Consider the following 17,226-nt stretch of genomic DNA (forward strand, 5'->3'; position numbering starts at 1 on the left):
GCCATGTCTATTCAAAATTCTCTGTGGTTCCTATACTTAAATACCCCTCTCCTCAATGTTAGGGAAGTTTTTGATTATTATCTAACTGAATAAGCCTTCTAATTCAGTTTCTCTTTCCATGCCTTCAGTAAATTCTAAGACACATATGTTTGATCATTTGATGATAGAACTGTAGTTTGTGCTTGAGAGTGGGGTGGGATTCCAGAGTGACTCCCCAGTTGGGTGTTGTGCAGTGCCTCTGTCAGAACCGGGGAAGCAATGATGCTGGGTTTTTGTGAAATCATGCCCTAAACTCCTCTCTTTCCAAGTGACTGACACCTGCTGTTAGCCCAGGGTGGCAATAACCACCACCAGTGTTAACACATGAACCACACAATTGATCTGTGCGTGTCCAGAGAGGCAGGAACACCCCCCACACTACTGTACAGTCATTGAATTCACACTGACTTTGTGTGAGCACAGCTCTAGTCACAAGGTGCTGAAGCTGCCTTCAGCTACAAGAGCCTGCACCAATCTGCAGAGGGCAGCAGCATTTCCTACTCCAGCTGCCTCTGGGTTCTCTGTACCTGCAGCTCAGGCAGCCCCTCCACTTGGGGATGAATAGTGTGGGGCTGGGATTGGAGGATGTGTGTGCCATCTCATCAGGCTACTTGTCCCAACTCAAAGCCAGTAAGGGATATAGCACCCCTAAATGTGTATGTTATCACAGAAATAGCCATATTCCAGCCACGGGATGGGCAATTTCAGAGTGGCAGCAGTGTCTTGCCACCATCTTGCCCTGAAGAAAGAGAGAAAGGAGGCTGTTCCTCCTTCTCAGTGACCCACCAGGAGATTTCCTTCACTCTGGTGCTTGTCTGGACCTACAGTCTAAGTGAGTTACAAGATTCTGTGTCAGGCAATGTCTGATTACCTCAGTCATGTTTTCTTTCTAACTCTTCTGTAATTCACTGTGTAGTAACTCAGCTACAGCTGATACCAGCTACTGGTTATCTAATACAGATAACCGCAACTAGTGCTCCTGAGTTCTGTCCTCCTGTCCCACAAAATTTCCACTATTTTCCTTTGCTTCCTCAATGCAAATTTCTGTCAGTCTAATTTCTGCTTTCATGTCTGTGGCCATGGGATCAGACACGGATGGGAACTGCCATTTCCATCACAGCTTTAAGGTATATGTGACTAATTATGGAAGGGGTTCTATTTCAATGGCCCTGAAAAAATTTGGCTGGATACAAGGTGGATGTTACCATTCAAACAGTCACTCAAACATCTAAGCCATGTGCAAGCACCTCTCCCAACAAAAATAGTCCTAAAGTAATGGAGAGCCACAAGTTCCTGATACATAGCAGCAGGATCAACTTCTTAAAGGAGATCTGAAAACTGCTTTCACTGTGAGGCCAAAAGACTGAGTCAAACTGTCTTATATTAGTTTTACTTAAATCTTTTTTTTTTCAGGCAGTCAGTTTTCCAAAATGAATAAATACTGCAGGACTGAGCTATTGTTAGAGCCACCATATAGCTTACTTTCTAGCAAAAACAAAACAAAACAAAAACACAGCTTAGACTTATCCATTCACAACTTAGTTGAGATTACAGAACACTATATCAAGTTCTATTTGCCAGCAAGCATTAAACCTTTCCTCACAGGAGTTGTCAATGGTGGCAGCATGCAGGATCTGAACTGTTGCAGAAATAATTCTTAATGTAGTGAATTTTGTGTCATTATGGGAAAAACTGTGGTGAAAGTTTTAGGTTAAAATCTAGTAAATTCAATTTCTTGATTTAAATATTGAGCAGAGATTTATTTTGTGGGTCAGTATGGACCAATTAAATGTGAATGGAAGAAATAAGGTGAACTCAAACTAAGGGCCTGAAAAGATGCATGGGATACTGTCATAGTCATAGAATTCAGGTCAAGGTCAATGAAGACATAAAGGCAATTCTAATAGTTCTGATAAACAGACTGACTATATCTGGAATAGCATGGAGCATAGCCCTCAATTCTGGCAAACTTCTAGGAAAGAGCGGGAGCAAAGTAAGAAGTAGAGGATGGCGAAAAAGTTGCCATATGAAGTCAGAAAGTTGGAGCAGAGACTAAGCTGGTTGGTTATAAAAACACTGAGGAATTTAAAGACCAGAAGAAATGGTGATGTGGGATGAAACAACCTCACGTTCTAACAATCAAAAACAATTTGGAGCAACTATGGGTAATTTCATATGAGGGAGAAGAAAAGAGATGAGGATTGAGCTTTTTTAACACGAGCTAGATGGTGGAGTATTTTTCAGGGACTACAGATATTTAGGAATCAAGTTTTAGTGGATCACGTATTTTTGAGAGAAAAAAATGGCAAAAAACCCCCCTGTTATTAGATTCCAAAATTGTGGTTGAGAAATTAAGGAGGCCTTACCAAGTAAGAATGCAGGCTAACTTCTACATAAGAAGATATTTCCATTTCTGGAATCTGTGGAAATGACTGAAGTCACTGGACTTGACTGTGGTTAGACAGAAAGGATAACAAAGAGAAAGAAATAAAAATATCTTAAATTTTCAATATGTGTTTTGGCAGTTGGTAATACATCAGCTGAAACAGAATGAGATATCAAGGAGGGAGATTCAATGTGTAAAATGAATTCAATTTTTTTCAGTATCAGAATTTATGCTCTGGTGAACTTTGGAATAAAAAAAATCTGGATCATAATTATGGGTAATATAAATTTCAAAGTCATCATTATAATGTTGTTGCTTACATCTTGGACAGAAAGGCTGATTAGAATGGGAAGAAGTGAGATGAAAGCAGAGGATAAGAACCTGTAACTAGCTATTCTACTACCTATTTCTACTCAGTGATTAACTAGTTGTGTATTAACTGGTTGCTCTTCCTCAACCACTGAGAACTTTGGCACATGGCTCATTGTCTTCTCTGAAATAAGACAGTTACCACAACATTATAGTCATAGCCATATATATATATATATATATATATATATATATATATATATATATATATATATATATATCACAGATCCCTTTAGCAGGTCGGAAACCTTCACTAAATATTCCAAAATTCATGTCCCCACCCCAGTAACTTATCTCCTGCTATTACAATTCAAAGCATTTAGGCTTGGTTGCTCCTTACAAGTAGAATTCATATATTTCTACAGTCTTTCAAAGCCTGTACAGTTTTCTGTTACTACTCATCTATCACTGTCTACACTTATTCCACTACTTTCTTACCATTGATCCTCTATTTTGATTGTTGCATGTGTCCCAGGAGTTGCTATTTCCTGTTATTTTTATAGTTGTTTAAGCTTATTTCTTATTCTTATTTACATCTGCCATATAAAAGACTGATTTGCTTTTAGTATTAATTAGCCAACATTTATGTAACCCCTATATAAATAATTACATCTAAGAACTTCCAAAATTTTTTTAAAAGATTTATTTATTTTTATTGCAAAGTCAGATATACAGAGAGGAGAGACAGAGAGGAAGATCATCCATCCAATGATTCACTCCCCAAGTGACTGCAACAGCCGGAGCTGAGCCAGTCCAAATCCAGGAGTCAGGAGCTCTTCTGGGTCTTTCATGCAGGTGCAGCGTGCCAAGGCTTTGGGCCATCCTCCACTGCTTTCCTAGACCACAAGCAGGGAGCTGGATGGGAAGCAGGGTTCCAGGATTAGAACTGGAGCCCATATGGGATCCCAGTGTGTTAGGGCGAGGACTTAAGCTGCTATGCCACGGCACAGGGCCCCCCAAATTTTAATGATTGTAATTTTAATGAAAACTCATAAGATGGATACTCTTGGGCCTGGTGCAGTAGCCTAACAGCTAAAGTCCTTGCCTCACACATGCCAGGATCCCTTATGGGTGTCGGTTCATGTCCCAGTGGCTCCCTGTTTCCCATCCAGCTCCCTTCTTGTGGCCTGGGAAAGCAGTGAAGAATGGTCCAAAGCCTTAGGACCCTATTCCTGCATAGGAGACCTGGAAAAGGCTCCTGGCTCCTGGCTTTGGATTGGCTCAGCTCCAGCTGTTGCAGGCACTTGGAGATTGAACCATTGGAGGGAAGATCTTCCTCTGTTTCTTTTCCTCTCTGTATATCTGACTTCCCAATAAAAAAAAGATGAACACACTTAGGACACTATCTGAAAGAGACATTCAAACCATCAAGTAAGATTGGTATCTCCAGTCTGGACCACATGATTTTTCTCTTTCTGGATCTCTATAGAGAACCATTCACCATGCTGTGAGAAAGGCCAGTCTCCTGTGAAGCGGTCATATGAAGAGGCACAGATGGAGAAAAGTTGAGGCCACTAGCCCACAAACCAGGATCTACCATCAGTCATATAACTGAACAAGCCTTTAGCTGATTTTGGTCTCCAGTCTGAGTTTTTAAATTGAAATACCAGATATGGAGCAAAGATTAGTGTTTTACTTTGGTAACACTTTTTGTTTTCTAAATCCAATGGCATCTTTCAACCTTTTACTTGATTCTTTGAAATGTTTAATACAATCTACCGAACTTTCCGTCTCCAAATATTTTCTTCTTCAGTTTTCTGATGTTTACTTGCATCTGTGCTGGTCCTTCATCAGTAACCACTGCAAGTTATTCCCGTTTCGTTCCTTAGGGCTCTGTCCTAGGTCCTGCCTAGATCAGGCGTTCTCAGCCAACACATCCATGGCTTCAGTCATATTCTACATGCATCAATGTCTTCCCAAGTAATTATTTAGACCAACTATCTCTTCTGTACTGCTGATAAACATATCAAACCACTAACCAAGCATTAGAAATACTCTTGGATGTTTCACTGATGCCTCACACTCAACAGGCACCAAAATGAATGTGATATCATTCGTGCCAGATTGGCTCTGCTTTTCTTATTTCAACAAATGAGATAAACACCAAGTCTGATCCAGGAACCCAGGATAAAACTGTCTGCCTTTACTCCTTCATTGCCAATCCTCATGCTACAGTCAAGTTCAGTTAATTCCCAATGCCACTTGATGCAAATGACACGAACTCAACTCTGCTACTGTGATAGTCTTGTCTCACATTCCTACTGCCTTTTTTTTCAATTTATTCTCCAGACCATAACAAGACTATTTCCAGAGTGAAGGTTTGAAACTGATGTTCTCTGTTTAATACCTTGAAAAGCTTCTCATTTCCCCAATGATCAATTCAGACTCCTAATAATAGCCAATAAATCTTCCACCATCTCTTAAACAGCTCTCTCATGCACAGTCTGTCCTAATTTCTCTTTCACTTCTTGCTCTGGAATTCTACCCTGACAATATTTGGCGCTTGTCTTCTGTTCTTCTTCTTCGATAAGCTGTTTACATCGTTAATTATGTTATTTATCTGGGTATATTCAGAAAGCCTCCTTTGCCACATGAAGATATGTGTCTTTAAAAGGTCATGGGAAATGTGAATATTATTAAAAAAACTATTCAGGGGCTTCAAATATTTTACACCAACAAAAATTGTGTTTGGATTTCATTTGTTTATGAATTCTTGGGATTTCCTCTACATCAGAGAACTCTTTATAAGCAGTGTACGTTAAATGTTTACTGAATTAAAAATTGGATGATAAAGTTTGTGCCATTCATACAGCCATGTGTAATCTCAGTAAGAACTTTATATAGGAAGTGAGAAGGGGAATCATGCTTACAAAGATTAAGGTATAAATTACAAGTAAAGAAGTAGAAATAAAGACCTAGTCAAAATTGATGTATTAAATGAAAATAGAAATAATGAAGTTTAATGGAAGGCTCATAGATGGTGGCAGTAAAAGACACCATTAGAATTGTAAATATTAAGGCAAAAATCATCAGATGTTTCCACTGTAACCCATATATCTGTTACATCTTTGTGCAGTTTGAACAAACCATCAATTCTCTTACTCTTATATCCTACGTTATGGCAGTCATCTCAACCAAGGAGTATATAGTAAATCTTACTCTATTGTGAAATAGTAAAAACAAAGAATTAATCAGACAAGTTTAAAGAGATAGGCCAAATAGACACTGAATAACAAAGCACACCACATTTAGATTAGAATGAAACTGCAGGTTAAATCACTAGCAAAAATATACATATTGAAGTGAAGGATAAAATATAAAATTTCTTATCAGAATCTTTTATTTTTAATGCATAACATAACATCTGACCAAAGAACCATCCCTGACATCTCTTACTCATGAAAATAATTAAGCAGTATGTTCCCAGGTAATATTTTCATCTCTGTCCATTTCTCAGGAAGCCAGAGTCTGAGGAAGAAAAATCTGATCTTGAGGTTCCCTGTGAATCTTACCTCTGGCATTTACTTTTGCCTTTGTTGATGAAAATGAACTTACATCAAAAGACAATGAGCCATTATTGCAGGAATCCTGCTGAGTTTGTGATCTGCTCACAAAGTGTCAGGAGTGTTCTGAGTATTCAGAACATCTCTTCATGCCAGAAACAGTACCTTTTTAATGCTGACATGTGAAATAGCACATTCCTGTTTTATACTGAATTGTACTTTCTCCTTCTTACCTTGCTGTACAAAGGATCCATACACAAACCACATGGAGTTGTAGAGAGTAGTAGATGTCATTGATCCCATTTGTAATCGTGGGGGATTAAGCCAGTTCAAGAGGTAGACCAGCAGACCCACCAGAAGGACTGTGCCAGCAATGCAGGCCCACAGTGAGAGATCAAATGGTGCTAGGCAGGCAAACATGTCCACTGTCTTTTCAGCTCTTCGAAGGAGTACCCCCACTGAGTAGTCCATGTAACGTGTGGTAAAGTCCACCACATTCTCACGATCGGGGGTGATGGTTAAAGCAGAAATTCCTATGTCAGCTCTCTGAGAAATTGAAAGGAAAGGGAAAACATTAACCATGTTTAATTTGTGGTGTACACTGAACAGACACAAGGTCTCAGGCAATACCTGAGGCCGTTTTATATAAACTGAAATATACTAGTGAGACTTTAGGTTTGAATTTTTCAGTTCTTACTGCTCCATCAGAATCAGACAAATCACATCTGTGTTCCCAATGCATATGAAATATGACAGTTCCAAAGCAGATAATGCACGGAGATAATAGTCCTGTTCTTCAACTATTTTATCAAAGGCATTGTTAGCACAGTAACAACAGAATTCTTACTAAGACAGTGTTTCCAAGATATTCAATAGGTTCTCATCATGTATATTATTTGGTAAGGTATGTTAAAATTTGAGCATGACTTTTGGTTTAAATTTCTCTGCATCACACTTTACCTTTTAGGTCCTAAATGTTTAGATTTGTTGGTTTCCACATATTAAGTTATAATGTCATATGATAAGAATGTAGAATAGGATTCTATTATAAAAATTTAGAAACATTTAATGGGCAATTAAAGGTTAAGAAGACAGATAATTCATTGTGATCAAATGTCTTCTAGGGGTGTCTCTTCAGTTTCTTAGTGAACTTGGTAACAACTGTAGTACTTCCCATCTTGCTTATTTAAAACAAAGCAGAAATACAGTAAAGTACAGAATAAATGACTTCACATTTAAATTCTGTATGAGAATACACACTGAAATATCTAGAAGATGTATCTTACTTGAAATAATGATCAGTGGTTGATTAATGCTATGAGACTCCCCTTTCAGAAAAATACAAGCATTAGTAAAGGGGGTGTTGAGCCGTTTTCTGGGCATTGTTTAGAATTGGGATAAATTCTTGAAACATCTGGTAGAATTCAGTGGTGAAGCCATCCAGTCCTAGGCTTTTTCTTTTTGGGAGAGATTTAATTACTGATTCAATCTCCATCCTGGTTATAAGTCGATTGATATTTTAAAGTATCTCATTCAGTTTTGTTATGTGTTCAGAAATCTATTTTAATATATATATATATATATTATTAATTACATTGCTTTATGTGACAGTTTCATAGGCTCTGGGGATTCCCCCAACCCCTCTCCATACTCTCCCCACATGGTGGTTCCTCCACCTTGTTGCAGTATTACATTTCAAATTCAGTCCAGATTCTTTCATTGCAAGAGAATACCAAGCATAGAGTCCAGCATCTTATTGTACAGGTAAATGCAACAGTTTCTTTGGGAGACCATCTCTGGTCTGAAGGCAGAGCTGGCAGAATATCATCCCGATCAATTGAAAGTCACAACATAACATCAACAACAATTTACAACATTATGGAATTAATTGACATGGTATTGGATAACCAATATGTATAAAAAATGCAAGTTCTTAACCACATCCTGTGACTACTTCATTGACATTTCAATTTTAGTTTATACATAGAACCAGCTGCTATACACCTTAAAATGGCTGTATGGTACTATTCAGCTGTCTCGTGTCTATTTTCATTTTAGTATTTAGCAGTTTATAGTGTTGAAGCATGATTTTGCTGAACTTGGCAGATTCTAGGATAGTCTAAACTGGGTTATAACTCTAACAAGGCACATGTCAACAACTGAGGTGCAGAGTAGTTTTAAGGAGGGGTGTGCAGAGAAATCTTCAATACCTTAGTGAGGAGTAACTAATCTTTGTGTCCTACCTACCATTTCCTATCTGGTTCTAAGCTTTCCTAGTTGTTCTCTGTCTATCTATTCGTGTGTGTGTGTGTGTGTGTTTGGGGGGGGCGCTCTGGAGTGACCCTGATGGTCACTGCAAGAGAGGGTGGGGATCCAAAGTTGGAACTAAGTAAGGACCAAAGAAAGCTCCTCTCCCTAGTTCCGAAGGAAGTTTACTGTTCTGTTTCTGTGGACCGCTCAGGGTTCCTGGCTGTTGTTCCAATGACCTTGGATCCTGTGAGGAAGGATTTGGACTTCTTCCATCTCGTGTGGTAGATCCAATCGGGGATGGATGACCTCAGAGTTCTCGGCCTCCTAAGGCACTCCAATTCCCTGTGGTCTCTTTGGCACTTGGGATGTAGTCCTTGGTGCCCATACTGATAGTTCTTGGTGCGGATCCGAGAGTCTCCAGGGTTGGGATACAAGCCTCCTCCTGTCCACCTGCTCCACTCTGGGGTCCCCCCCTGCTCTGTGCATATGACCTCCTGTTCGGTCAGAAATCTATTTTTAAGTGAAGCACCAGAAGCAGTGCTTTCCCAAGTGTTCTATCTTAGCATACTCCTTTTGAGCTCCTTCCCCACTGACAGCTTTTTAGATTCCCATAAGCCACATCTGGCCTCAGTCTATTAACATGTGGTATTAAACTGTTTTTGTGTTATCTGGCTCTGTTTCATGCATTTTTCATGGTTTCTTCTCCTTGATAGGAAGTATTTTGTGTCAGCTTCCCCATTCTCCCTACATACCAATTTATGGAGGGTAAGAATTCGGATTGGATTTTAGTCTTAACTGCTTTTATGTGACATTTTCTGTAGTCATGTGGATTTTTTATTTGTACTTCAAGTGAACTTGCAATATTGGGGAGGAGACATGGAAAATTGGGATGCCTGTGGCCACTGTGTCTCCCTCAACTTGACTGTCTCAAGGAATTCTTACCTTCTTCATCTTTTAACTATTTGTTTTCTCTATTAATCACATAAAAGATTAGCACAACATAGTTCCCAGAATTAAGTAACAATTCTATTCCCAAATAAGCACTATTTTGTAATACTATATTTTAATATATTATAATATCTGCAAATGGATTAAATCAGAAGATATATTTTAGTATTTTCTTCATGTGTATATTTGTAAGCAATTTTGAATGTTTCACTTTTGTGTGTGCTGACATTGTCAGACTTTCTTTTGGGAATTACCCTTGCTTCATAAAATTACTTGGAGATCTTTTAATCCAATTAATTTTGGGGTTAATTATTTGGCTTATTCTCTCCCAAGAGGAATAAAGAAGACAGGTAATTACTAATTCATTTGTAAATAAGCTGCATCTTTAGCACAGAAGTGTATTTTTAAAACTTTGCGGAAAATGGCTTTCAAATACAAGTTTATTTGTTGTAAAGACATGTTGAAATCCATGAATTCAAGGGCAGCCTGGAAGGAGTTTCCAGGCTGCTGTGCCAGGATGATGAAGCTTACAGTGCTGGGGATCAGTTTCATTTCCTGTTGTTGCTTTGTTCTCAGAGTGTGGCTTCCAATTTGCAATTTAAGGTGGCAATTTAAGCTTCAGACATTGACATTTCAGCCAAAAGGAATGATTTATATCAGAAAAAGGACAAGAGTCCTGTCTTTAAGAACATGTCCCAAAAGCTTCACATGACATTTCTGCTGAAATCGCATTGGTTACAACTTGGTTAAATGCTAAAGCAGCTCAGGAGAGATATTTGGAAAAAATTTTGTGGTTAATCTGTTCTCTCCTGTTCTGTACTGAGAAACTACAGGCACACAGAAACGTGACCATAGGTGCTTTACTACATTTCCTCATATACAACCACTATTTCAAAATGGATACAAGAATTTTTAAGACTCTCTTCAGCTTTCACATGTATATTTTTCTGCAAATTTTTATATATAATAAAAGTACTCTTCTGGTGAAGTAAACATAGCTTTTTTGAAGACTGCATAAAGTTTTTTAACTGATTTTTTTCTTATTTTAGTAGACAAAAATAGCACATAGCTAGATATATAGTATTTACTCATCATGAAGCTATCCTGATTAAATGATTTCCTTGGAAGGATTTATAGAATATTCTTTTTCTTGCTAATTGTAATCAATAGGTATTTGATTTTTTAAATTTAGAGTCTATTCAATTGAAGAGTGTTTCTTGGATTTTGCCATAACAATATTTCTAGAAATTACTATTTTCTCATTTCCAACAGATGTTTTATCTCTGACAGCACAATAATGACAAAATTAAGTTTATGTACTGCCTCATCACCAACCCTTTCCCCAGAAACAACATGGCACTCTTTCTGATTGTTTCTCCACCAGATCCGCTGGTCATTCATAAAAACATACTCATGGAAGTGACCTGACCATAAAGACAGCTGAATCCTCACCAGTCTCCATGCCAGCGTTTGTGTTCTAGCCTGTAAAAATGGATTGTTCCCATTTCTACTGGACTTTTACCCAAATCTGTGACATTTTCCTTGTCCATTTTATTACACTTTCTTCATGATTTTCTTTTCTCACATGGTGTTTTCACCATGTATCTTTTATCTTAATTATAATATAAACCTATTGCAAAAAGATTAGAGTTTTAATTTCATTAAAAGGTAAATTTCATGAAGGACCACAATGGGAGAGATGGGGGGAGTAAGGGACTAAGGCAGGTGGACGGGAAATCCCAGAGCCCATGGAACTGTATCATAACATAATAATTAAAAATATTTAAATAGAGATAAATTTCAGTCCCGCTAGAATTTGCTTAAGATTATTCCTGTACAGGAGTTTGGTAAGAGGTTAAGAGACCTCTGGGTGGCATACATCCTATTTTTGATGCCTTATTTGAGGCCCCTTCTTTCCTATAGCTTTTTGCTATTGGGTACCCTTCAGGTCTTCCACATAGGTGCAGAGACCTGGATCAGTAGAGTGCCAGAGACTATAACCGATGTCCATTTAGAATGCTGGCATTGCAGGCAACAGCCTAATCTATTATAGCACAGTGGCATTTCCTCTCCCAACTCCCCCATTTTAACACTGCTACTATAAATGTTTCCAGAACTACATAGGAAGAGGACCACACTGAACATAAAAAAAGGAGAGGTATGCAATGGTCTCACACAGGAATGGGAAGCTCTGTATTAGACTGAAATTTCCTTCAGCTTGACAAAGCTGAGCCTTGTCAGTGTCCAGAGGTTTGTTTTTGTCCAGTATTTTAATTAGGGAGATCTTATTTGTAAGCTTTAACTTATAAAAGCAGTTTATAACCTTAAGATTTAAAAGCAATTCAAACCTGAATTTTTCAACTGGCACAAAAGCAACCCAACAGTTGTCTCCCATGGCTCTACTACTGAGTGAACACTAGAATGTTAGGAAACATCTCCAAATGGGATTGGACCATTAACACCCAGATGTGCTTTTATATTTATTTACATCCCACAGTTTTGATATTGTGAGATACTTCATTGTGCTTTATGAAGCTAATCTTCTAATTTTTTTAAGATTGTATTTTTTTTGGAAAGACAGGTAAAGAGAAGGAGAGACAGAGAAAGATCTTCCATCCACTGGTTCACTCCCCAGGTGGCTGCAACAGCTAGAGTTGAACCGATATGAAGCCAGAAGCCAGGAGCTTCTTCTCGGTCTGCTATGCAGACCCACAATCTCAAGGTCTTGGGTCATCTTTCTTCTCCCAGGCCACAGGCAGGGAGCTGGATCAAAAGTGGGGCAGCCAGGACATGAACCGGCACACATATCGGATCCTGGTGCTTGCAAGGCGAGGGCAAGCTAACTTTTAAAAATATAATTACTCATTTAACTATTTTGCTATGATACTGTTCCATAGGCTCTGGATTTTCTCTTTTCCCTTTTCAACCCCCACTTCCCCCAACACACACATTCACTGATGTTTCCTATATCATTACAATGGTATAGTCCTTGATAAACAATCTTAAGTCCATTATTCTGCTCTTTGTGTATTTTCACATCTGGATATAATAGTCTCTATTACAGTTAGTATAGATTACCTTACATGAAAAGTCACAAAACAAAAACAACAGGAAGAAAATGTGGAAAATTAACCACAACATGAAGTTAAATAGCATGCTAAGCATGCTAAAGAATGACCAATTTGTCAATGAAGAAATGAGAAAGAAAATCAGAAACCTTTTTGAAGAAAATGATGCTACTGTGTGACCTGTGAGTTACTGAGGAAATAAATAAGAAAAAACTTTGAATGAAAATAAAAGCAAAAACAGTATTGAAAGGGCTATTGATCCTATATTTTGCATGAAGTTTGCCTTGTATCAGAGACCAAGATCCTAAGTCTGTACCCAGAAATCATGAAACTATTAGAGGAAAACAACTTTCCAAGACAAGGAATTGGGAAAGCCTTCTTAGAACAGTCACCAGAAGCACAGCCAAAGCCAACATAAATGAATGCAACTACATCAAGCTGAGTTTTTTGTGTGCAGTCATCAGCAACATAAACAAAGGCACAGCACCCGTGAGGTTCTTTAGTTCATCAACTACTTTCCAAGACTATGATAAGTTTTTATCATCCTGTTACCCTCATGACATAGTAATAATTTCCAGACTAACACAGCTAATTTTCATGGAATTAATATACTTAATGAAAATGATCAAGGAGCCTAACTAAAAAAAAATTACATATATTCCAATGAAATCATCTTTAAAAGTTATTCTCACCTAAATCTATAATCACATCTCCAGCAGCTCTTTTATTTACTAATTTTATCTTCAAATCATGTCCAAAGATGGTTGAAAATCTTGACAACAGATGACATTTCAATAGCCAACAGTGGAATTCAGGATTTATATATCCTCCAGTTATGAGATTTTTCTCATCATAGCTCCAGTTTTTATATCATCTTCATCTTGACTGATGCAGTAGTCAGTTAATTTATAACCCATAACACACCAACTCTTTTTAATTCTACACATAATTTTACTGGATTTTTTGCTTGCCCTGTAAGTTCTCTTTAAACCTAGGAGATATTCCTCGACAGCATCATTCATTTTAGTCAATATTCAACTGTTCAGATTTGATTCAAGACTTATTATTCACCACTTAACTGTGCTTGCCATCTATTAGATCAAGTGCTTAATGATTCAAGTCCTTTATCTGATTGAATTGCTCCTTGCTGTTTGCAATGTCTGCCAATTAAATATCACCTGCAAATTTAGAAAATTGCTCCTACACCCATTCACTGTCATTTGCATCTACATGATTTGTTTCCTTCACATCTCTTTTTAGCTTTTTCCATCATCAGCGTGAAATTCCTATCAACCACAAATATTGTTGGCCATATTTTTCCCTTCTGCTTATACACATGCAGAGGTGTTTTCTTCCACATACGCTTCTGTTCTATCCTATACATATATCCAGTGTTACAGTGTGGGACATACAGCATTTAGAAACACATGCACTTTTTATTTCTTTAAAGTGTTTGAAAGGCAGAGCAACAGAAAAGCAAAGGCAGAAGTAGGTGGGGGAGAGAGATCAAGAGCACACTTCTACCTGCTAGTTTACTCCCTAAATAGGTTTAACTGGAAGGGCTGGGCCAGGGCCAATCCAGGAACCATGAACTCCTGTTCCTTCAAATAGGGGGTAGGACCCAACCATGTCTGACATCTTCCCCTGCCTTTCCAGGGATATTAACCAGAGTGGCTAAAGCTGGGTGATACAGGATTCTGGCATTGCAAGTGATGACTTACCCAGTGATGTTGAAATGCCAGCCTCCAAATACATAATTCTATTACAAAAGGTATTTATTTGAACTTCCTGCCAGCCTACAGCTCACATACCCTAGGTAATGCAATCCATCTACTAGTACTTGTTTGATAAACATTTACAATGTTACTGATTGTTCAAAGTCTCTTATAAAGGCTTCTGTCCTTTTTCTATATTTTATCCTGTCACACTTTGTGAAACTCTCTTCTCATTGGGCGGGTGAAGTTTTATTGGGATACAAAGCTGTTTTACAGTAATGAAAAGATATGGTGCAAATATGTGGGGATATGTTGGCATGGGGTAGAAAGGGGAAGGAGATAGAGACTGACTGATTATGGGAAATAGGTGGTGGCTTTTAGACACCCCTCTTCATCTACATACATCATAACTGCTGTGTTGTGTTTTCCTTAACCTGGGGAAGATACTCTGCAGGGGGTGGACTTTGGTTTTGTGCTAGCCAATTCCCTCTTTTTCCTTGGCTAGGCAAGGGTGCTCTAGATGTTCCTGTCACCCTGGGAAATGGTGACAAGAATCTTGGTAACTTATTTCTCTCTGCAACTCATTTTAAAGACACAGACAGGCCTGACTTAGTGGGAGAGCGCCTAATTCTACTCCAGCATTCCCCTCTCAAAGGTTGATAAGCAGGGGATGAGTCAACATATTCTCAGCTTCCCTAAACTCTCTCCTCAGGGCTAACTTTTTCCTCCCTCTGGCCAGAAAGTAATAACACCAGTCTTTCTTACCCATGCTGAACTGGGATATTTCAGGACTGTTAATAATCATTTTGTGCATAATCTTCCTGTTAATCCAATACTCTCAATTATTCATTTATAACAAAAGTGGTGGGGAGATACCTCTTATTTCCAAAATGTAGGTTAGATTTGAACACTATTCACTTGGCACTTACATGTCTGCTTACTCGTTGCACCTATAGTTCCGTTGGGATATTTCCCAGGTACCATAGACTGAAAATGTCTACAGCTACATTTGGCATTTCTGTTGCTCACTCCAAACCAACTTTTCCAGTTTTGTCCATTTCTGCTACTGAGTGCTTCTGTGCCTTTTGACTTGCTAAATTTTTGCCAAGTGTCAGTACTTCATTTTTCTCCATCAAAGTATCAAGTTTTATGAATTATATCTGGGAATATAGGTTTTCTCAATCCTTTTTTTCAGTCCCCTATTGCTAGTGATTCATTTCAGACCTTCCTGCTACTCCTCTCAAATGCTGAAAAAGGCATTTGTCTTCCTTCTTCAGGGTAGACTCAGACCTACCAAACTAGGCTAATTTATTTACCCTAAATTATATCACATTTCTCTCACACACATAAATTGGTTAAATTTTTCCCTAGCCACAAAAAGTCCAAGCTTTTCAGCATGGCAAACCTGTTTTCATAATTATCCCCATTGGTGCCTCTTGTGTTGGTACTCATCTTTAAACCATGCTTTAAACTTTTCCTCTTTGAAATCTTTTCCACTTCACAGGCAGGAGTTTCTATTTGGCACCTGAGTTGCCATGGAACCCTGTGCATATTAGCCAGTGGCATGTATCACACTGTTTTAATTATTTATTTACACATTTGTCTTCCCTGTACACTTTGAAGGTAGAAACAATGCTGTCCTTTCATAAGACTCCAATCAATGATGCCAGGCACTTTGCCCAGAATATAGCATGAGCTCAAAAACATATGAGGATGAATGGATGAAGGTAGGGCATTGTGTTGTTTACTTGGCAGACAAAATAAATACAAACTCAGCCGTCTGATTTCCAAGAGAGATCGTGAAACAAACAAAATATGTTTCTCTCTATATGTATCTACATAGTAATAGAATAGAATGAACAGAACAAAATGGAACATAATATATCATATTCCAGAAAGGCAATTTGAAAGGAAGTGGAATAGGTGTTCTCAGAAGAGAGAATTATGCAGAGGTGGGAGTATTTGAAAGTTTTATGGGACAAAGTCTAGGCTTAACTGTGTATGAAGATTTGGGAATATAAAATAATGAGGGCAGACTGAAGCCCAATGAGATTTATGTGGTATGCGATAAAATGCAAGCAGGAAGTGAAATATGGACTATAGAAAGTATTGCATACCTTCCTAAAAATCTTATTTTTTAGAAGTGGAAAAAACAGATTTTTTGTGGAAAAAGTAGGTTTTTTTAAGTTCAGAGATGTAAATTTTCAAGATCACACTTTACATCTTTCATGCAATCTTATTTTGGGAGCTTCTGCTCATATCCATGCACACTTCACCTGAACTTTCTTCAAATTTGCAACTGTTAAAAAAATAATAACCTGTGCTGAACTATGACTCAGTATAATTTTCTTCACTGGCAAGCAACTTGGTTTATTAAAATGCTTTGTATATGAAACTTACACTAGACCTTTTTCTTTTCTGTAAACTGGTAAATGGCTTGAGTACTTGGGTTATGAAGCCAAACTGCTTGCATTTGAATCACGACTTCTCTGCAGCATGGCCACATGAACATGGAGAAGTCTCTTCATCGCAGACTGTTTCATCATCTGCCACATTGGATCAACATTATCTACCACAAAGGGTTATTGTGTGTGGTATTGGGGAATTAATAACTGCAAATATGTAAGACATTATAGCAACAGTAAACTCTATGTAAGTGCTGATAATTACTATCTGATCTGTTTCCACCAGTGTTTTACAAATTCTTATGGCACCTGTGTTGATTGGCAATGTTGCTAAGCATATTTATGGCAAATACATGCAAAGAATTCTAGTTATATTGCATTGTTATAAAATATAGCACATGTAGCAGTTGTCAAAAGGTTGGAGAAAATAAGATTATCTGATTGCTTTTAACCTCCAAAGGCTATCTTTGGCTACATCTGTTTAGTATCCATTCCACTTCTGATAATCACAGTATCCTGCCTCTCCCCGCATAGTCTGTAATT

At 38.0% G+C, this 17,226-nt stretch overlaps 1 protein-coding gene across 2 annotated transcripts in view; it reads right to left on the bottom strand.

Annotated features, from left to right (window-relative positions):
* The window catches only part of GRID2 (glutamate ionotropic receptor delta type subunit 2), a 1,304,007-nt gene that overhangs the window by 317,418 nt on the left and 969,363 nt on the right, over positions 1-17,226 (bottom strand). For both annotated transcript variants that reach the window (XM_058667042.1, XM_004590568.4), the window contains exon 11: positions 6,531-6,843. In XM_058667042.1, the coding sequence (XP_058523025.1) occupies positions 6,531-6,843 (313 nt within the window). The remainder of the gene's footprint in view (positions 1-6,530; positions 6,844-17,226) is intronic.

This window comes from Ochotona princeps, chromosome 7 (assembly GCF_030435755.1).
Source record: "Ochotona princeps isolate mOchPri1 chromosome 7, mOchPri1.hap1, whole genome shotgun sequence".
Classification (NCBI taxonomy): Eukaryota; Metazoa; Chordata; class Mammalia; order Lagomorpha; family Ochotonidae; genus Ochotona; species Ochotona princeps.